Source organism: Empidonax traillii, unplaced genomic scaffold (assembly GCF_003031625.1).
Source record: "Empidonax traillii isolate 1590-97213 ecotype Southwest subspecies unplaced genomic scaffold, ASM303162v1 scaffold271:size677799, whole genome shotgun sequence".
In the NCBI taxonomy this organism is placed as follows: domain Eukaryota; kingdom Metazoa; phylum Chordata; class Aves; order Passeriformes; family Tyrannidae; genus Empidonax; species Empidonax traillii.
The window spans coordinates 589,490-612,961 of NW_020955464.1; the positions used below are offsets into that span (position 1 = coordinate 589,490).

At 39.6% G+C, this 23,472-nt stretch overlaps 1 protein-coding gene across 1 annotated transcript in view; it reads right to left on the reverse strand.

Moving 5' to 3' along the window:
• Positions 1-18,594: 18,594 nt before the first annotated feature.
• The window catches only part of GPR158 (G protein-coupled receptor 158), a 52,161-nt gene continuing 47,283 nt past the window's right edge, over positions 18,595-23,472 (reverse strand). The window contains exon 7 of the mRNA XM_027889734.1: positions 18,595-23,352. Coding sequence (XP_027745535.1) covers positions 22,847-23,352 — 506 coding nt within the window. The 3' untranslated portion in view covers positions 18,595-22,846. The remainder of the gene's footprint in view (positions 23,353-23,472) is intronic.

Consider the following 23,472-nt stretch of genomic DNA (forward strand, 5'->3'; position numbering starts at 1 on the left):
AGGCATCCAGTTTGCTCAGCAGCATTGGGAGAACTGGCAAGAAACCCCTCAGCTTCTGCCTGGGACAACTTGAGCCTCAGAATTTATATTACTCTTTGAAATGTTTGAGTCACAGCAAACATGATTTCTATTATGACAAATTTTTGAATAGAGATTGAAATGACAATTTTTCTTCTTGCTGTAGGAGTTCACGTTTTTCTTTGCCTCCTAGTCTAGAGGGTTAGGGTTGCCTGGTTACTCTGACTCAGAAGCTCTGTGAGGTATCTCTTAGTGAAGAGATACAATTTGGCAATTAGAAAAGCTTGATTTGTCATCTAAATGTAGAAATTCTTTGGAAAAAATAACCATTTGAAGAGCAGTTGTACAGAAACCACAGTGAGAAAACTCTCAGAATGTACATTAGTACTGAACATCGCTGGTTTGCTTATTGTAGAGGCACAAAGGTCATTAATAATATATGCAATAATTAGGAATTTTTTTCCAGTGTTCAATTAATAGAATACTGTTCATAGTGTATATGAATTGCAAATGTGATTAGAAAAGCATTTTTGTTGAAGAATTTCCCCATGGACTAGAACTATAAAAAGACTCCATTCAGCTAGCAATCTGTTCATCTTGGGCTGGAGTTAAAGAGCATGATGTATTCAGGTGAGGGCCCCAGCACAGCCAGCACAGCAAGCTAGAAGGTGTCTGCTTAAATGTGCACGTACGAATTTATATACAGTGTATGGGTGTGCATATATGTGTGCAGATATATGATAATACATTTGTGCCGATTTGGAAATTTGTGACTGCAGAAACTATTTTATTTTGCATAAGTATTTATAGAATTGAATTTTAGTATTTATAGAATTGAAGCCATGTTGTTTCAACAGTTGCTTCATAGATGCCCTTTGGTTGTTTGCATTTTGATGAACAGCAGCAAACACTTTAAGAACAAGGAGCAGTGTTTAATGGTTGGGAAGGTAGGGAATGTTTGATGAAAAAGTCAGATCTGTGGACCAACAGTTTTGCTTGGAGGTCCAGGGAGCAGAAAGGCTCAGCCAGTGTAAACTCTGAAAGGTCAGACTTTGATTTAATGAACTTAACTTTCAAGAAAACAAGCCTTTTTCATGCAGAATATCCCCTCAGGCTCACTTTATTTAACTAGCAATAAATGCAGAACAAATAGAATGACAAAAAAAAAGTCCTGTTTTGTAAATCTTACCATGTTTTTAATCTAGTGCCACCACTATAAGCTTAAGAATAAATTTTAGATACTTCATGCTGTATCTACTAGGGGTAGGTAAATCTATGGCATTGTCTGGTTCCTTCATAGCCTTGTGTTATGCCCACTACTGTATCCCTACACTACCAAGGTCTGAATCGTTGTCTCACCAGGTCTGCTCTCACAGACTCACTTTGGACACAGCTCAGTTGCAATGGGCTGTTGGCTTAAACACCTGCATGCTGTTGGGATCTCCCACTTCTCACAGTCTGCTTTTTGGAGCTCTCAAAATGCAATAGCTGTAATAGAGAAACAGAAAACAACATGTGTTTGTCCTTATTATTAAAAAGTAGGGATAACTCCGGAAAAACATACATCACCCAGAATTATTATCCATGGTATATGTCCATGGTGTAACAATCATTTTAGATCTGAAATGGTGAAACTGTTAGGTAGTCATGCATGATACTATGAGCTTCTTGCCTGAATTTTGACAAAGAAAAATCGTGAGTCACTAATCTCTTACACGAGTTTGTTGGGTTTTGTTTTGTTTTGTTAACCAGAATCAATTGCAGTTAATGAAACAAACAGCATAAATATGTTTTCAGCAGGGCATAAGGTGAGCCTACAATATTGTCTACTTACTAAGTACTGTGGGAAAATTCCAATGAAATAATTTGCAGATAACACTGCCCTCCAAAAATATTTACATTAAAATATGAGAAATGGAGAAGAGTTCAGGAAGCCTTACTGCATCAAAGCTGGGTGAGCAGTTGAGGTGGTACACGGCATGCAGTGTGGTGGTTGGCAGGAATAATTAGAGATTATAGCAGTCTAAATTAGTACTACCAGTTAAAAAAATAGGTATTTAGTTCAGATGCCTGAGATACCACAGGGTGGTCCTCTCTTTTGCTCCCTAAGGAGCCCTACAAGCTCCACAAAGTCCTAGGACAGGCTTGGCAGTGTTGGGTGGAACCTCCACCCATACCTTCCCCACCGCTCAGTGCGCAGTGGCAGCAGGGAAGGCAGCAGGGAGGATTAGGAAGAATCACAGAATCATGGAATGGAAAATAAAATGGCATAAGAAGTTGCACTGAGAGTTTGTTGTTGCAGACCACAAACCATCAATCTGCCTGTGAGCAGAAAAAGGATTTAAAATCTGGTCACCACAGCAAAGCAGGATTTAACATCAGGAGAGCCAACATCAGCATACAATTGAGTGAGTGAGTGAGTGAGTGAGTGAATCACCTCCAAATAGGCTGCTTATTTTATAATAACTTATGGAAGCAATATTTGCACCCTCCCTTTAGCATCTTCCACTGGGTCAGAGGTATATGGGAGACAGAGATATACGGAAGCCAAAATGACAATACTTGTAATCCTATATTAAGATTCAGTCATGTTTAATAACATTATTCCAACCACTGTTATAGTTTTGACTGATATATCTTATGGTCTATTTTCTGAAGATAATATCCATGTTACCTCTATTACAATATAGAAGGAAATTCATCAGCCTGTTTTGTATGCTTTCACTGACCTCATGTATGCAATATAATTTTTCTATACAGACAGTTTATTTAGGAGGACTTAATGAGAAAACTGCAGAGAGGAATTATATTTTTATTCCTGTCTGTAAACACTATTTATTTATTAAGAATTACATTTGCCTTCAGTCAGAAATATGCTCTCTCACATCTTTTGCCAGTCTTGTTTTGACTTACAGAAGTTGCCACAGTAAAGAGATACTTTGCATTTTCCCATTGTCTTTCTCCAGCAAATAACCCAAACTTGGTATCCATAGGATTTCAGTGCTCCCTATTGCAAGGGAAGAATGGAGCAATAACATCGAAGTGGAAAGCCCAAGGATAAGAAGGATCTGTTTGTACCCCAAATTTCTCACAGCATCAAATGCTTATTTGTTTACGTGGCAAGTACCATGGTAACCCAGGAAGTTTCTTTTAACAAAACCACCTGAAATATACACAAACTCAGACACAGGAAAAGCTTTCAGATTCAAATCTGGACATCACAAATTTACAGAAAAAAAAAAAAAACCACACTGGGGAGGAAGATGATTTCTCAAGCCCTGAGGGACAGATACTCTTTTATCAGAATTCAGTAAATACAGTTGCCTCAGTGTTAGCCTAAACTGTAGCACTCAGAAGGATCAGTCTAGTGGCAGGCTGCTACCCTCTTTTCTGCACTTCTGATTGAATTTTAGCCTAAGAATAGGGATTTTATTATTGCTCTTTCTTGCTCAATGAATTAGCAAAGTTTTCCACATCTTTGCCTGGAAATATGCCGGACCCAATCTTTTTTCCTAGTCTTGGCCCAAACAATGCAATCACAGCCTCCCAGTGGAGTAACATTACTTGAGGCTCAGAGAAAGAATAAATAAATTACTTAAAGGCAGTTGTTGAAATACACATCCACATACATAGCTGTGAGGTTCTGGCCTCATAACTGGAGATCTTTTTTACAGATTTATCCACAGCCTGGTACAATTCTGGCTTCTTACTGTGAACTAGTCTATCCCTTTTTAAAAGTCACTTTGTTACATATCTGGTGCATATTATTAATGATGTTCTCAGCAAATGAGGGGAATTATAAACATCAGTGATGATAGAGAAATAACCAAGGAGCAGGAAGTTTCTAATGGGAAAATGGGGCCTCCCACAGAGAATTCTGCTTAAAATATCCTGTTTCACTAATTGATATGGCCACTGGTGTTGGAGATGTTGGTTTGCACCTGATTTAAATAGAGTTCAAGGAACATTTTAATCAGATATGGAGTTTTAATCACTAATTGTGTTTTTTTTATGAAAGAGTGTTGTAAAAAAATATTTTATAGACCCTGGAAACTCATCAGGTAAGACCAGCGATGCCCCAGCTGTGTGGGAAAGGGCTGGAACAGTGCAGTTTCACATTGTTAGGTGACCTAAACACCCACCCAGGTATATTCACCTCTGCGTGAAGGAAAACTTTTGTCAATTGCCTGGAGAGTTACTTCCCAAAGACCAGAGTTACTGGAAAAGGAGGAGGAGATGTGAATTAAGTCACCTGTGCAGTGAAGGGCTCCCTATGAAATGTGCAGTGGGGTGATGGATCTGTAAGATTTCTGAAATGTAATAAAGTCCAGGCTGGGTTTCTCAGGCTCCTCTGAAGGATTAAGTGCATATTGCAGTGGATTTTCTTGCACCTGAAGCTGTGAATGCAGAGTGACAGCATTCACACAGGACCCCCGGGGACCCTTGAATCCATTCCTGACAAAAAGTAGGCTGTATATATGTGTTGCTGCATGTGGGAGTTAGCTGCTTCTCTGCAGTGGAAGTATCCTCCTCAAAGTTATTTTTGTATAGCTGCTTTTTCTCTCAGTATGTGCAAAGCCTCAAGTTTTAATTGCCTTCTCATGTTTGAGCTTTTAGGATTCATGTATTTATGGTCCTCTTTGCAGCTATTTACTTCATACTAATTCATGTAAACAAAAGTTGATTTTTTTCCAACTAATAAATTCCCTTCATTTAAGTAAGGAAACTAAAGAAACACATTTCTACCAAAGAACTATTAATTTCAAATGTCTTTCTGCATTATTATTTAAGGGTGTAGGAGGAGAGGGAGAGGGAAGAAATGCATTTCTCTCTCATTCAACCAAAGAGGAGCAAACCATGAGTGAAGCTGCTTCTCCAGCTCCCTCCTAGCAAACAATGTTTTTGGACACAGCTTAAGATAACTTTTTCATCTTATTGATGACTTCCTCAGCATTGTTGACTTCCTCAGCATTAACTTTGAGGAAGAGAAATAACGCTGCACAGTGACCTGGCTTAGTCGAAGATGGCAGCAATAGCTACAGGAAGCTTTTTTATGCCTTTCTGAAAGCAACATATCAAAGGGTAAAAGCTAAGCTACAGAGGATGCTTATTGTGCCAGGACAATAGCACAGACACCCTCACTTGAGATGGTGAAGATGAATTTTTCATGAAGCCTTTCATACTGCTGCCAGAAAATGTCATCCCATTGAATGTTTTCATGACATTGTACTGATGTACCTTTCCTCAGTAGGAGCTTCTTGAATTCATAATGTACACCTGGTCAAACAAGAGACGATAACTCTCCATGATGCACCCATGTTGCCAAGATCTCCAAGCTGCAGTCACTCTTCCTGGATTTTTTTAATTAAGCTTGAAAAAAACCCACATAAGCAAGCAAAGAAACTCTTCACAGAACAGGTTTTTTTTATTTCTCCAGCTCTCTGCAGTCCTTCCCTAATGACAACACATTGTGTATTGCCTCAAAGAACACATACCTCAGAGAAGCATTGCCAGGAGGAAGAAAGTTGGATTGCTGTTGCTAGAGGGGCAGAGCTGGGGTTTCCAAGGTATTTTAGCTAGGCATCGCCTTATTTTCAAAAATGATCATATTTCATATGTAAAATACAGGCTGTATTCGTAAGTTGCTACAGTTTTTCTTGTAAGTTACTACAGTTTCTCTTGTAACTTAAAACATTTTAGACTGCTGAATAGGTTCTATGCTGAACCTTAAATGTGTTCAGTAGAATCCTAAGAACACTGTATATCGCTGGCATCAATCAGTACTACAGCTGCAATAGCACAGTCATCTATAACACTCATGCACAAAAGGTACATGCATTTTGTACATTGGTAACCTCTGAATGGGAAAGTTACCACCATCAGAACATTCCTTTGCTCTGGGAAAAACACTGCCAGATAGGACCAAATAAACCAAGACAGAAGAATACTTGGATTAGCATCTCATGTCAGAGTACATTGGAGTAGACTGGCTTCTTTTTACATAAAAGGATTTCTCTAGAACTTGGCTGATGTTTCAGAGCTTCCTGATGTTTCAGTCTCTTCATTCTAAAGGTCTGCCTGCAAAAAGCAGCCGTTCATTCCATAGTGACTCACTTTAGTGGAAGGAAGACAGAAAACCTCCCCGACAGCACTTTATTCTTAGTCACAGTTCTCTGAAGTAGCATCTATTCAATGTACATGGACTGACTGACATCTTGCTTGATCAATGGAAATCTGGAGCATTGAGTAAACATTATTGGAGAAAATCTGCAACTACAGTGGTAATGGGATACATCTGCATAACGAGAAAGTTAACATGCAGTACTAGCTTCCTGATTTTAGAGCTTTTGGCTGAATTTTTTAAAATAACTGCTTTCATGTCAAGATTTTTAGGCAGCACCTAGGAAATAAATCAGGGATAGCTGGATATAGTGTATAATTCTATGTGTGCCTATGTGTGTATTTAAATGCGTTATATATATATATATTTATATACACACACCACTCACAAGCATATATACATACATACATGTATTTACATATACATTATATGTATATACAAAACCACGCAAGAACTATCTTTATACATAAATTACTATGCAATTTGGATGGCTATTCATGGAAGTATGGTACAAGAGAGAGCTTGAAGACTCTTAGCAGAGTTGTGTTCTGCTGCTGCCTGCCTACTGTCGATGCTCCCAGATAATTTGTGGATGAAGTCAAAGCAGCATTCATGGAGCAGGAGAGCACAGTGCAGTGAAGAGCCCAGGATGGGCAGCAGGCAGCTGATGAGGAACTGTAGGCACAGGGACAGCACTAAGAAGAGTGACTTCACTGAAGCAAACTAACTGAATTGGTGCAAACTTGAGACTCTTCGAAACATCTATTAAATGTTTTAATCTTATTCAAATAACATTAAAGTGGATAATTATCATTGTAGAATATCGGGGGGGAAAATGACAGTATACCCACAGAAGTTCAATGAAAGTTTAACAATTGAAATTATTGACAAATCTGACATACACAGGTGTTTTCACTCATAATTAAGTAGTAATTCTGCTTAACAGTATTCTGGGAAGAAAGTGTGGCTTTCTCAGTAAAGACAAAAGTGATGGCTTTTACCCTAGTTATCCCTTAGACATGTAAATGGTCAGCATTGTTGCTTGAACTTGAACCTTAACATCCTTCATGTTCAAGAAACAGAAATATCATCACTTATTTTGGAAAAGAACCTTAAGATCAAGTCCCATCATTAACCCAGCACTGCCAAGTCCATCACTAAACCATGTCCCAAAGTCCCACATCATTTAAATACTTCCAGGACCTGTGACTCAACCTCTTCCCTGTGCAGCCTGTTCTAATGTTTTACAGGAAAATTTGGGGAGTGTTTTATTTGTTCTCTTAGATGTGGAGTTTCACTAATTGTGTCCCAGACTCCATCAAACATATTGATTCGATTCCTGTAAAGGGGACCTAGGGAGACTCACAGACGGAGACTTTGGCTCTTACTCAGATATTATTTTGGATGGTCTTTGAAACAAAGTTGCTGATACTTCCCAGGTTTCCTCAGTTTCTTCCCTCATCCCTCCCATACACCTTTCTTGTGGAGTTCTCTCTCTTGCTTCTTTTTTTCGCCCAACTCCTGCAGCACAAGAGAATCATGGGTCCTCTTGGTTCCCAGAACACATTTGGCTGGAATGTGGTGTGAAGGGTGGTTCTTTTGGTGAGCCATTGTGATCTGTACAGCAGGTTTGACAGAAAGCTCTATTTCATCTGCATGCACTGGGCTCAGCCCTTTCACCAGGACATGATGCCAACACCCCCGTGCTAGATGTGCAAAAGAGATGAGAGGAGCCTGGTTAGCAGTAGTAGCTGCACACTGTGGTGACATTACTGTGTTCCTGAATGAAGGGATCAACGCAGAAATACTATCCTTGCATATTTAGGCAGGGTTAAATAGAAGGTTTAAGTAAGAAAGCATTGGAAAGGATATCAGGTCTATTTGCATGGGGTTCTGGTATACGTTTCTTGAGTTAATAAGGCCATCAGGGGGAACACTGAGTTGTGATACTCGACCACAGTGCATTACTGATACATATTGTTTACTACACTGATGGTTGCTATGGACTGCAGTTATAATGCAGGGCAAAACACAACGTGAATGCACAGAGAAATGTATGGATATTTATTTCTCGATGAAAGAATGATATTTAGTTGAGTGGTGTAGAAGGTTGGCTTCAACAGCAAGCAGGCCAGCTATGTGTCTTGGGAGGTGTGATCACACTGCATATATCACACCTGTGCTATGGCATATAAGTTTCTGAGGAAGAGAAAGAGCTTAAATGGCTAAGTAGATGTGCTGATTTAGCTCAGTGATAAGTGACATTTCAGGGGCAGAACAAAGGGGTGGTTAGATCTCTGAGTGGGTTGGAGTATGATGTACCATTTGCACCCTCACCATTGATACGGTGAATCTCAGCTGCTGTGTTACAGTAACTCTGCACTTACTTGTGCATGGAGCATCTTTAAAGCCCCACTTCATATTAGGCATGACCTGCCACAGCATTACCATTATGATCCCCATACTTCATGGATTTCCATTCTCACTGTCATACAGATTTTCATATGTGGCAAATTTACAGATTCCAAATTCATCATATCCACATTTAATAGTTTTCAGTGCTGCAATGATTCTGCATTAACTAGCACTTCATACCTATGATTAATAGCCTTAATATTCATCTCACTGTACACATACATTTTACCTGATACTGATATTATGATGCCACCCTTAATTTCAGTACTTTAAGGTATTCCTTTGATGTTTAAAAACTACATCAGTTTCAAGGGAAATTGCAAACCATATATTATTTAAATAATTTTAAGGATCAAGTCACTTTATATGACATCATTTCAATTACATCATTGATCAATATATAGAGCATTTACTCATAAAAGAGAATGAGTTAATCAGACATACAGAGTTTTCAAGGTCACTATATTGTTAATAAAACCTGTTAACTGACATAGGCATTAGTCATAAAGCTGAGTAAATGTAATGATTAAGCCACTCACAGCTCCTCACCATTCTGTTATATCCTGTCTTCTAAAGAGACAATTTTTACTTTGGGGCCTAATTTAAACCTACTTAAGTCAGTGGAAAAACTCCCTCTGGTTTCACAGGGATTCATATCAGACTGCCACTAAATAACAGAACCACACTCATGAAAGGAGCAGACAACAGGCTGGTAATTCAGGCAGACTCCTACACATCAGCTCCTGGCACAGTTTGTAGCTGTAGCGTTCATCTCAGCAAGACAGATGGAGCTTGACCAAGCTCTAGGTGGAACTGTAATTACATTTTATTCCTTCAGACACCTCTTACTGCAGAAAGCACAGCATTTACCTGCTGCAGAAAGAGTGGAATAATAATTGTTTGGACTTGATGAGGGTTTGTTGATCCCATAATGGTAGGCTGGTACCCATTTGCTGGGTGCAAGGGACCAAATGAGAGTCTAGATACAACATGCAACCATACAAAATGTGCAATAAACAGAGTAATCAGGACTCAAATGGAGACATTTCTATTTAACGAAATCCTCACTCAGCTCCTGGGAGAGATCACAACAAAATTCCCTTTTAGTGATAAGGAGTACATTATTTCTGTGCATGACCATTCTATACAGAATACTAACAGGTACTATGTATTCTGTTTAAAAGCAAAGAATTTGTCTGGCCTGTGTCTGTTCTGCCTTACTCAGACAATCACCCATGCTGTAACATGAGGTAGTTGAATGATCCTTGCCAGATGAAAAGTTGGGAGGCTGGAAAGAAGACTAAGGCATTGTCAGTGCCAGTATGTACAGTATAGGATGAATCACGTCCTATGTGGGATCCCACATCTCACCTAGTATGAGACATCATGGATACCTCTAAATTTGAGCTAGTCATACTAATCTTCCTTGGAAAATGGAAAGATGGCAACTACCTCCTTTAGGCACTGTCTTTAGTGCGAGAGGAATTCTGCCATTGGCCCCAGGACCTATACTGAATAAATCTCCGTTGACCATACAAGGGCCCAAAGAAGACTCACCTACATGTTGGTTTCTACGTGGTGACACTCATTCAAGGCAGTGCCAACTACCCCAAAGCACCTGCTGCTGGGTGCCACAAGGCAACAGGAAGACCAAGTTGCCGGTACACATTGCCACCAAAACAGGCAAAATCCCTCCTTGGCAATGCCAAACAACTGCAACACACCCCTGAGGACGCCAAGTCTGCCACAGAGACTAAGGGAGCACAAAAAACCTCTGTGAGTAGACTGCACACTGCAGTCCCAGGTAGAAGCCCCAGGTAGGGCAGCATACACGAGAAAATGTCCAGTTAAATAGACAATTTGCCAACTAAAAAAATACTTACACAACATGACTATAAGATGTCTGTGGACCTCATAGAGCGAGGCACTAAATTCACTGAAAAGTAGTGTGGAACAGGCTGCACCTCATCTAGAAAGCTGATCTGTTTAGGAGCAGCTAAAGAGAGAAGTCTGGCATTAGACAGAGCATAGGAACAGTATCATCAGAATGTCACACCGCAGAGGGACAACAGCAGCAAGGCCAAAGGACTCCTCCTCCAGGTAGTAATGGTAATAAGGGAGCATTCAATACAAAATCCGAGACACTTGAAGGATGTATCCAGAAGGTACAGCAGACCAGCAGCAGAGACTGTCCTTCAGTATGATTCATTTATCAGCATCACAGCCCCTCTTACAGCCAGCTGCTACTGAAACAGTTTTTTCTAAAGACAGTAAATCTTAATCCAGCATGGTCCTAAGAAAGGAAAATCATGGTTTTGGGAGCTGGACCTCAAAGAAGCAGCAGTCTGTGCACATGGCTACATTGCTATAAGCAAAACATTTAGAAAAAGGAGGTAGAAAATTCTCTTAAGAATCTGTAGTTTATGTAAACAAGTGTGGAGTCTTCCTACATTATTGTAAAGTTCGTGTTTCATGAAACAGTATGGATACATGCAGAATTTAGTCAACAGAATTATTTTAATAACATAAAATTATTTTTATCTCTTTTATTTTTGTTTGAAAAGTGCTCTTTACAAATCATAAACAATATCTTAATAGGCAAATATAGCTGGAAAAGCGGTGAACATTTTTTTTGTCAGTTATGTTCATTATACTCACGTGATAGTTTAACCCTCTTCCTATTTTTTCGTCTTTTTCTTCCCATAATCGTAGGCTGTAAAGACTAAAAAAAGAGTGAAATACACTTAATTTTGCATGTGAATTTTTGTACAATTGACAACACAACAGAAATTGATGCAACCACGATGCCACTCCAGCCTGTGCTGATCAGGGAATCCAGAAAGACCGAGGAAGATAAGGCAGAGGTGGGGGGGTTCACTCAAGTGGGGCAGCAGTGTCTGGAGCAAAACGTGTGTCCATGGGGAGAAGAGAATTTCGAGCAGATGTCAAGGGTGACGAATGTCCAGCACGTCAGGATAGAGCACATGGTCTTTGCTAGTTGAAATGATTTTGAAGCTGAATTTGGAAAACAGGAGGCTTTAGCAAAGGCACAAGCACAGACTTGGTACAGAAGGCAGAGGGAAACCATAACACAAAGTTTGTGTCTGACACAGATGGAGAAGCTGAGAATCAGAGACAAGGCAACATGCAGGAGATAGGGTAAATAAGATTTTTAAAAACACCTAAATTCTTAGGGCTTCTAAGTGTCTCTTGCTTTCAGTGTCCTGCTTGGAATCAACAGGTAGAGATGAAAAACCCCACTGAAGGAGAAGAGCTCCAATCAGGCCAAGCAAGAGCAGGACCTTTTGCAGGTGTGCAAAAGGAGTTATAAAAGAAATACGAAAGACTAGGAGACATCTGTGCATCTGAGCCAATGTTAGTACCTGAGCTTGTTTTGATCACTGTTTGGAGAGAAGAAGGGGAAAAAACAGCCCTTGAAGATCAGCAGAGAACACTAGAAAAGAGGATCAGGAAATGCACCCGAAGCTTTCTTCAAGATCTGAGTTTACCATGCATGAAGGTTGTGACAGTGACATTAAATACAAACAAACTAGCTGCTCACAACAGATTTGATCTCCACATTGTGCCACAACTTAGCTTTCTTCCGAGCAGAGTCAGCTCTGTTTAACAGAGCCCAGCTATTTTACTTAAGGATCTAAAGAGGAACAGACCTTGATATTATTTATTTGAATTTACCTGGCTCCGTGGAATTGAACAGAGACTAAGACCTGCTGAAATTAAACAGACACATATAAAACTGTATCAGATGTACCAGAGATGCAAATACCCAAGACCCTCCCTGTGACATTTGGATAGTATTTGAAGAAGCAAGGAGGATTTTTGATTTGCTCTCCATGTGTACACAGGAATGCCGTGATAGCACCAGCAAGCTGTGCAGGTAGACAGGGGAAATTCTGGACAACTCCTGACACCAGTGCTAAAAAACAAGTATTAATTTCCTACTTCTGAACAACTCAGGAGACTCTAAGAATTTTAATATAGGAAAAGGTTAGGTTATTTCAACTTGGAGTTTGTCTAGGCTTTATTCGTTTTGCTAAGGAAAAATGCAAATTATAAAAGACCCAGGAGAAAATTTCTCACAGTATAAAAGTGCTTAGATTAAGCAAGCTTCCATAACTTGAAGTTGATAATAACCCGCTTTTGAATCATCTTTTACTGTCATTCAACACAATATAATCCTCTGTCATACAGAAGGTGAAACCACACATGGGTTTATTAATCCTATGAAAATTATCTAAAGACTGTAAGATTTTAACTGCATCCTTCTTCCTACCATCAGTAGGAAGTAGCCAGGTCTTCCTCATACAGTGACAGGAAATCAAGGCACAGGGAGTGTGGGAGTCAGACCACTACCTATGTAAAAAATTGGCCCCTTAATGATTTGCCAAATATTACACTGGAAATTTACAGCTAGGCAGAAAAGTGAAGGAGTGTGGCTTTGTCCTGGCTATCTCTGGTCGGGGCAGGGAGTACGTATTTTACCAAGACGGCTTTAGTCTGGTAGCATGATTTAAATAAAATAAAGTGGGATGTTTGAAGAAAATGAGGATAATAGTGCTGCTATCTGCCCAGGACTTGAGCTTGGGAAAGTAACTCTGGTGATAAAAGGGAGCTGAACAGCCATGAGAAAAACCTGAAAAGAGCTTTAGTTTGCAGCACAATGCTTCTGGCCTCTGGCTGAAAAGAGAGCAGAACCAAGCATTTCCAGTGAAAAGGTAAACCTTTTGTACTACCTGAAAGGTGGCAAAGGGCAGTAAGCACCTGGTGGGCCCACCAGCTGGAAACCAGGGATCTGAATGGGCAGTGGCAGCTCTTGGGATAATGAATGCTTTTGTGTTCCTTAAGGGTTTTGTATCAGGTGAATTGCTGGCAGCAGGTTTCTGTTTCCCTGGTATGAATGTGAACCAGATCCTGACTTAACACAGGCCACCTAATTCGGTGGCCTACTTTGTATGAAATTACGGTCTCTCCATCGCAGTCTGGCTGAAAAGATGTTTATACTGTTGAACATGTTTTCTTTCACGTTTGGCTCTAATAACTAATTCCTGGTATTGCAAAATTAATGCTGGATATAGTCAATGTGTCATTCTGTGTATTGTTCCAAATAGTTTCCCACACCAAGAGTCTACCTGGTTCACATCAGCCTGTTTCTCCAAGCAGTTGTATAAGGGCATGGACTCCATTGCTGACTTTGTAGATTTTTTTATTGCCATCAAAACCAATAAGCTAGACTTTCGGACTGGAGTTTTGAAAGAGAAATGGAGTCTAAATTGATTTCCTAGTGGCATTGAAAATCAGTAATTTCTATGTTAAGAATTAACTAATAGTTTGCCTCTCATTCAGTAACTTGGTAACCTGTCCTCCAAGTCTTCTTTTGCATCATATTAAGTTACAGTATAAAGTATCTTTCCCATGCAAGGAGACAACAAACAAGCAGAGGAAAGTGGGAACTCTGCTTATAAAGCCCCCAAACACTGCACTGTTTGTTTTGTGTAAATGTATTTCCTTTTATAACCTATCTGTTTGACAATCCAAACATGCACATGCTTTTGAAGTAACAATATCCGAATAATTTACTTCCATAAAAAAGTAATTTACTGTGAGGTAAAAACAGAAACAGCATAAAAATGGTGCATAAAACCCAAAAATCATACGCAGGCATGGAACTTCAATATGTATTTGTGGTTTCTGCGCCTTCTGTTGAAACTTGTTCCCACTGGGTCAAACGCACCCCTAGAAAAAAAAAGTTTTGGGCAAGAACTACAGGATACATACTTGTTTCAGCTGAAATCACAAGGGTTTTAAATAGACAGAATGTACAGGGCAGTATATGATCAACTAGAAATGTACAAAAGTTTTCTCTGAGCTCCTTAATACTACATAATTGGTTCTGAATGGGAAAGCAGTAACAAAATCCTCACTGTTTTATTTTCTCCCCCAGAAATGCTAGCGTTTTCACTATCACATTTTTAACAAAATAAAGAATATGCAGTTTTATCTTTTTTTTCCTATTATGATCTGCTTGTCCATTATATTGAACTTTAATATTGTTCCCAAAGAATTGAGAATAATCTAGACAATAAATAAAACATCAGAGCAGGTGGTCTGGCAAGTATTTTGGTTGTGTGTAAAAACATTGTTATCCAACTGTATTTTAAACTATTTAATGAAACTATTGCTTTTGGACTTAAAACACAATTTTGTGAGGATAATGTTGGCCTTGCAATAGAGTTGCTGAGATACAAATCAAGTGTAGTAGCAAGTTCCTGTAAAAAGATCAAAAAAATCATCACAGAGGTATCAAAACTTCTGTAAATAAAGGTAAATTGAAATGTTGTAAAACAAAAGCATTAAAATGAATATAAATATAAAATATATTGTATATAGAGAAGCACGAGCCAATTTTGCTGGCTTACACAAATCCTGTGCAGTTGCCAAGTACCTCATGAAATATCATGTGGGAACAGAGCTGGACAGGTGGCTTCTCCAGTGCCGCTGTGATTTTCCTTTGATGAAGTGTCCAAGATGACTGCTTTGCAACCACATGATTCTTACCCCCCCTGCAGCTTAAAAAACCTTTCATGGCAAAGACATCATTATATGATACTATTTTTAGCACTAAAGTATGTCAAATCAATGTGGTTTTCATCTGTAGTAAGGCAGCCAGTCTAAACTCCCTGCCATCATCTGTCAAGCTCAAAAAGACCAAGTGCTCAAAAAGATCCAAGCAGCCTCCAGAAGATTCACTCTGCCCCACTGACAACCCTGCAGCATCCAAACCCATCTCATCTCCACTGCTCTTGGCAGCTTCTGCAGAGCAGCAGGGGAGAAGATACAACAGAGAGCCACCAGTATGGGTGTTGGCAAAGCCCATCAGCCAAATACAGGTTTTTAAGTCTACTCCATGATTCCCTATCATTAAGGGCACAGCACAGGTGACCATCAAGCAGGGAAGTAAGAGTTCACACGTGGGCATCGCAACCCGTGCTGTGGTGGGTCTGCATTTGCTCTGCCTCAGAACATCTCCCCAGCAGCCAAGAAGCAAAGACATAGGAAGGCCCTAACTTAGCACACATTTTATACCCATAGACCCAAAAGACACTGAGCGGTTTGAATTTCATGAAAAGACTTCCATTGAGCAGGTTTAGCGATCTTGTCTTTAAATTGCTTCTCTTTAATTGCTACTTGTCTACTGGAAAACCCTGTCTTCTGCAGCTAAAGGCCTGCAGTAATGATTCTGTACTTTGTAGATAAGCTATGCATATCTATATTATATAGAAGATCATAAATGCATATTTCAAAAATGTATGACTATTTTGGGTACAATGTAATGCTTTGTCATGCTTTGAAACAATGAAGAATTTAATTCAACTCATTTATCCACAAGTCTAAAATCCAGTAATTTCATGGTAGAATGTCCACGGTTTGATTTGTTTGTGCATTTTCTGTGACCAAAAGAGTTAACTCATAAATAAGGGGGGGGAGAAAGGAAGAAAAATCACCTGCAGAAATGGAGCAATAATGTTCAATTTTCCAAGTGTTAAAGAACCAGAAGTTTGAATATTGTAACATGATGGCAGCCTGCCAACCAACGATCAATATCCTTTACTAAATTTCTAGCATTGCTAAAGCTAATTTCCGAGTTGATGAAAAAGCTCCTTATGAATTGGAAAAAGTTGGCTCCAACCCTGTTAGAAATATTATTTTATTGAAAAAAAACCCAAAACCATATTCAGCTTGAAACAACTTCTCTGCAGGCAGGCTGGCAGCCCTGTAACCCTGAATCAAATCAACTGCCATTTTGAACAACTGCATTCACACCCCCCCCAGATTCAGAATTTCCTAATGGTTCCTTCAGAATCCAGCACTGATTTTAAAAAATTCTCAAAGTGTTAGAGAAAAACATTAACATTTTTACAGACTTTCTTTCAACTGTACATCAGCTCAAGTACTCAACATAGGCAGCTAAAACTTCTACTCAACCAGCTCTAAAGAAAATAATTTCCTTCTTCACTTTGTTACCATGATCATCTGGGCTCTGGAGGTCAGAGGAAAAGCCAAATGCTGTAATGGTAGCTGGTGTTTGTTAAGAGGGTTTGCCCACAGTTACGTATTGTATAAATGAATGCGTGTCCTGTGCTCCTGGGGAGGAGTCAGAGCCGCCTGGTATCCACCTGCAGGGTTTCCAAGGGATCATGTGAGAGGTAAGTTCTGGTAGTAAACACTGTTCACAGAACAATAGGATCATTCAGGAAGTCTCCAACCTGCTGCTCAAATCTACAGGATGAGGGCTTTATCCAAGAAAAGCTCCAAGGATGGGAATGGCACAACTGGGTAACCTTCTCCATTGTTTGACTTCTCATGGTGGAAAAGTCTTCCGAATATTCATTCCGAGCCTCTCTTGTTTGAATTTATGCCTGTATCTCTCTTCTTCCCACCATGTACTGCTGTGCAGAGCCCATCTGTCTTCTCTATCCCCTCCTCAGGGGTGCCAGCAGGCTGATGGTGGGACATCCCCCCCGCCTCAGCTTCTCATGGATGGGCAGGCACAGCCATGGTTTCCTCTCACAGAATGTAACAGGAGAAGCAAGATGGTACTTGAAAATAAAGCTGTGAATGATTTCCAAATCTACAAAACTTTGGAAATCATTCCCTTACTTCTTAAAAACCGTCAAAATGTCAGAAGTGGGGCTCAAAAGGCCACTATTAATTTTGACACCCTGCACCTGAGAAAGCAAAGCTGCTCTCAGTTTAAGCTGAGCCCCATGGAGTGGTTCAGAGAAAAATCTCCAAGCCTTGTTTTTCTGGTGTCTGGACTTCTTGCTTGCAAAGGACTTGTATACAGTTCATTTATAAAACATAAGTAATTTCCTTCCCCTTCTTTCCCTGTCATGTCTCCATTACACCTGATGCTATAATTCAGACTGGTTACCCCAATATCAGCATTTCAACCCAGAAAGCACTGGCAGAGGCACAAGTGAACATATATATGTGCCCATGCAAGAACCAACCTGACTTTTACATCAATAATAATTAAAAAACACATGGATGACAACAAAAAATAGGCTAATTGAGCATAACTATCTGTGTTTATGCAGGTATAAAAAACATACAGAGGTTGTGCTGCATGAAATGTTCATCACGCAGTGTAGAGCCCATCTATCCAGCAGTGGGTGATTATGGAAATAAAACTGGATGATTATGCAAACAGAATTCTACTACTTATCAGCCATCTACAGATTTAAGAGTTTTCAGGGATCTTGATGGACTTCTCTTCCATGACCTCTCGAGTGCTTTTTGAACTCCTGATACCCACAGCAATCTGTGAAAATTAGCTTCACAACTTATTTATGCCACATACACAAGAACATTTCATTTGTTTTAAGCTACTGCATGATGGCCACCCTGGGTGCTCTATAGTTTCTGCATGATAAAATCCAGCAAATTCCAGTCTCCTAATTACCTTCAAATCCTTCACAATTTTATATAGGTCTCATCCCCTTTTCTGAGTCATCTCTCTCCCAAGCTAAACAAGTTGCACTTACACTGCTGCCATTTTCTGTCTCTGATATTTTTGATCCCATTCTTTGTATCTTTCCTGTATCTGTTAGACACATATCTTAGATGAGGAATTCAGGTATGCACACATACAGCAGAGATGAGCTGTAGGATTTTACAGTGACATGATAAAATGCCATCCAGTTACTTCCTATTATTTTCTAATACTGTAGTTGCCATTAAGTTCAAAAGAAAATAGAACAGACTCTACAATTTTTGATCTCAAAATTGCAATCGCTGAGGAAACAGAGCTATTTCCTTAACCAGAAATCATGAACACAATACACATCTACTCTAAAGGCTGATGTTAAGAAGATATGAGGAAAATCCATAAAATGCTAATGACATGATCAGATCATATATGCTGTAAAATTAGCTACTTTTGAAGTTTGATAGGAAACCTGTTTAGCTTGGATCAGTAATGACTTTAGAAAACCAAAACACAAAAGCCTGCAGACAGATTTCATATAAATGTGCTTTATTGCAGAGAAGTTACATTATTTACATGCTGCAACACATTACAACATAAATCTATCAAGTATTTCATGGTGGATGCTGTTGGTTGCCAGATAACATTGTCATAAGAACCACATTATAAAGTGAAGAGACTTACAGCTTTATATACTCTACAACTTGGAGTAGCTAAAATGTTAAAAGTCAAAGGCAGTGTTTGCTCAGGCCTGCCTGTTGTCATATGCATGCAAAAGCCTAAGGAGAGCAAATATAAAAGTATTGTCCGGTTTCAGGTCTATGATGCCACCAAAGCTGATGATAGGTGTGTACTGGTTTATATTTTAAAGCGCATAATCTTGCATAAATTATACAAGTCTAATAATATTGGTATAAATCTAATTCTTTATAAACCATGGCTTAGAAATAAAGGAGAAATGCAGCTTGCACATGCATTTAAAAGGACAACCTAGCAAATGTTTGTGACCTTCATGTTTATTGTCTTTTCTCTGAACAGACCTGCTAGAAAACATCATGGTAACATTTTTATTCTAGAGTTACACTTCTCTTGGCTGAACAGTGACAATGAAACTCCAGAAAAAGACAACTAAGCAATCTAGCCCATATTTGCTGGTGGAGAAAAATCTATGAAATGCAGAACATTATTTATGTCTAACTTAGTATGTCTTCATTAAGCAATGCTTCTAGCAGCATCATAGTGAAATAGAATAGTTGTGTGAAGTTTGGCCCCTCATTTTCTTAAATGTGAAATAATTTTAAGTCCCAATTGAATCTGTAGTCCAAAGATCAGTTGCTTAATAAACTGGGGAAAGCTTTGTTGTCTTCTAAAGGAAAGTTCCCCAGTTGTGTCAGTCTTAGGGGATGTGACTACAATGAGCCTAAAGAACCATAACAGACACTTTTTAAGAAGTGAGGGAAATGGTCAGGATGAAAGAAATCAAACCCAAACAAGAATATACAAGCCAGTGCCTTCCCTGGTAAACCAACCATTGCTTTTTGCTTGCTGTGCTGCTGAGCTGTTTTACACCAGCCAAGGATTGGGCTTTGTTTCTGTGTTTCTAATGAAGTTATCTTTAAAAAAAAAAAAAGAAAAGGAAAAGAAACCAAGCAAGGAATTATAGATATATAGCGGTGGCACAGACACAGTCATGCATGAAGGGCTTGATCCTGCCAGGAATGCAAGGGGCAGTGGTACTGTGCAGACACTTTGCCAGTGGGGATCCCCTCACCCTTGCTGTGTGCTGCACCCCAGCACGGCTCCCACAGAGCAGGGCATGGGCAGTGTGTCCTTGCTCAGCTCCGAGGTAAAGGATGGAGGGCAAGACGAGTGAGGGCAAGAGGGTTGGTGCCTGCTCCTTGTCTCCAAGAGGCAGTGAGAACATACAAATGTCTACGTTCATGATTCCTCCATGGATTCCCACTTCTAACCTCACCGCCTGGCTCTGACAAAGCACTGGCTTTGTGAGTCGGGGCAGCCTGCAATAAGCTGTTCCCCCATCCTGTTCCCACAAACCACTGCTAAGATGGGTTGCAGAACCTCCCCTTGAAGACTGGGGAGGTGTGAGATGGTAACGCTCTCATCAGGTTTAAAATTGTGTATTTCTCTGCACACAGGGTCAGTGTGCTCCTGGAGGACTCCCAGAAAGCTATGTTCCCAGGATGGACTTCTTCCCATAGAAATATAGGGTTACTTTCTCTCTGAAGAGCTGATCAAGTCCCACTGAAGTTGACAGAATATTTACAGACAAATTCCACCAGTGTCTGGGACTGGGAAGGGAGAATCTGAGCACACCAGGTCTAACCTCAGCTCTTTTCCATACTAAGGATAGCGCTGGATTTGGGCTGCACACAGGATGCTAGTGGCGCTGTGTGTACAAAGTGGGTGCACTGATGCCCAAAGCACTCAGGCTCATATGTCTGACTCCCTTTCATAGGGGAAACAAGGATTCTGGGTTGCAGGGGTCCCAGTCAGGTCTCCTAGGCCATAATTACACCCTACAAAAGAGGGGTGGTTGAGTCGGACAAGCCCAGGTTAGTAAAGACCTAAGTCAGCATGTCCTCATGGTGTAACTGAGCATCATTCTGCCTAACCAGGTTGGCTGGGGCAGCTCAGCCACTTAATCTGGAGCTCTGAGGAGAATTTATAAGTGAGGTAAATGTGTTTGGACAGCACCAAGACCTGAGCCAACTTGTCCCCCGCTGGCTTAAGTGTTGGCACATTCCAGGTTAGGGCTTAGCAGAAGCAGTAGGAAGGTCAGATCCATCTTGATCTGTCAGTCTAGCCATGCCCATAGACTCCTCTCCCTTTTAAATGACAGAAAAAGTCCTCCTCATGCCCAGGTTGTCTACGCCCCTCTGCTCATTGCATTTTATCTTAAGCCACTTTTTCTATGATGCCACAAAGATCAGTTTATACTACATAAGTGTATGTGCATGTGTGTATTAGATATGACATTTATATATATATATTAAACATATATAAATATCTATTTTTATATATATTATATATATATTAAACAACACATTCTATTCAATCATCCTCATTTCATGTTCTTCCACTGAATCCCATCACTTCTCTCAAACTGCACAAGTTCTTTAGGACTGAGCTGTCTTTGTTTTGGAGTACACTACGTACAGCCAATTCCAGTGAACAGCACTTTACTGATACTCCATTTAGATGGCTGGGGGTTTTTCATTATTACTCATACTACTCAGAATCTTTATGATACGTCCTCAAGCCCTGATGGTGAACCATCACTAAGACTCATAGTTGCGAATGGGTCATGAATTAAGCTCATATGCATGATGAGGACTAGTGCTATTGCTGAAAAGCAGCACTGTATTAAACACTTACTTTTACTATAAATGCACATATAAATTTAAAAAAAAACAAATCAAAGCATTTTGGAGAGTGGGAGAGAAATGCCATCATTTCAATTCCCATTACCTCTTACAATTGCGTATGTGGGAGAAGAGTAATATTTTGGACTTGTCACTCCAAGGGCCAAGTTTTTGACGTTTGCCATCAGGAGTAAACAGTGCAGTGTTGCTCTATATAGGCTAGCTAATGTATTTCCCAGAGCTGTCTATTTTAGAAAAACAGGTGATCATTTCTGGGGTATATTCATCGTCATTCTAGCTTGACTTATTTAGCAGGATATGCTCAGTAGGGAATACTGAACAAGATCATCACAATGGATGTTTAAAGTAAGATTTCTGGTTTGATAGATGATATTTTCCAATTAGTAACAAGAAACAGACAAGTTGTCCTAATATGCAGCTAAGACGACTGAATTTCCACTACTAACAAAGTCTATGAGCATTAACAGGGAAGTGCATAACTTACTGCATATAAAACTCCCGAATAATACAGTATTAAACTATAAATTTAAATAACAGAGAGTAAACAAAAAAATTCACTATATAAATCACAGGAAAGGAAAAAAAATAATCTCCAAAGATCAAAAGAATTTCCTGATAAGAATTATGGCTTCCATAGCCAGTGAAAGATTACTGCAATTCTATATATAAACAAAAAGATATTTTAACTTGCAATTAGAAGAAAGTATCTGCAGATCACATAAATGTGTTGTTGTGTCACATAATATCAAAGTTATCTGCAAAAATTATACAATCTGGAATGCTTTAATATGAGACACAACGGTGTACCTAAAAGCATAGTAATAAGAAAATGAGAGCAATCATTATAGAAAATATTTTTGGGATGCATTGAGTTAGCAGTGCTATTTTGATTAAATATGTAAAGTGAAAAGTCGTCATTTTAATAAGCTGCTCATTGATACTCCTTTCTGCCATCAGAACATTTTCTGTGCCCTACTTCTGCTGGATCTTTAAAGTCCCAAGGGCAAGTTAAAGCAAGTTACGGCATCCAGAAATAATTCGTTTAAGATCTACACTGTGCGTTTGTTACCATCATATTATTTTTCTTTTAAATGAGAAGTGATTTCACAAAGGCAGATTTCTTTCACTGACACAGTAAAATCCTTGGAGCAGGGACCGTATTCTGGGCATTGCTAATCACATTGTTGGCACTCAACAAATAAATAATAACAACATTAATGATAATTTACTTCACTTAACTTCTACTTATTTGTAGTGCTGATTCCCTTGATTTAAGTGATGCTCCTTAGGAATTTTCAGATCCTTTTGGTCTAAGTCCCTTCTGTCTTTTCTGTTGTCTTTCTTCTCAGTGTTGCTACTCTCCTCAGTCCAAAAGCCTCTTTATTTTCGAGGTGCTGCTGTTTTATTTGCACTTATAGCAGAGGTGTTCAATAAAGCTACACTTCTTTCTGCATTTGGTAAATCTGGTGTATCATACTCCCAAGGGCAGACTTCAGCTCGAGATGCTAAAGGTTGCTGTAAGTAACTACTTGGCTTATGGGAGTTAGATGAAAGCACATTTCCCTCAGAAGAGGCATTTTTTTTCTGTTCCGCCAATTTATTGAGGTTTTCCTTTTCTGCTGCTTTCTGGGGCAGCTCCTCCCGCTCCCCAGCACAGGTATTAGGTGTATATTTATTAACATTCTCATACTTCAGCCCAGGAGTGACCTGAGACTTGGAATTTGACTGGTTTTTCTCATTTTCAAAGACCTGCTGCTCTTGTGTTTCCCGAGTGGCTGCCTCCATCTTCTCTGAGCTCTTTTGATTTGACTGTTGGTGCCCCTCAGGTGTCTTCAGCTTATGATGAGTCTTCCCCTTTGGTGGGGAAGGGTGGTTTTTCTCTGCCTCTGAGGAAGCAATGGATACATGTTTTTGAGCTTTAGAGTCAAAAGGCACAGGACCAGGAATTTGGTCATATATCTCCCAAGGACAAACTTCTCCTCTGTCAAAATTGTCCTTGTGCAAAG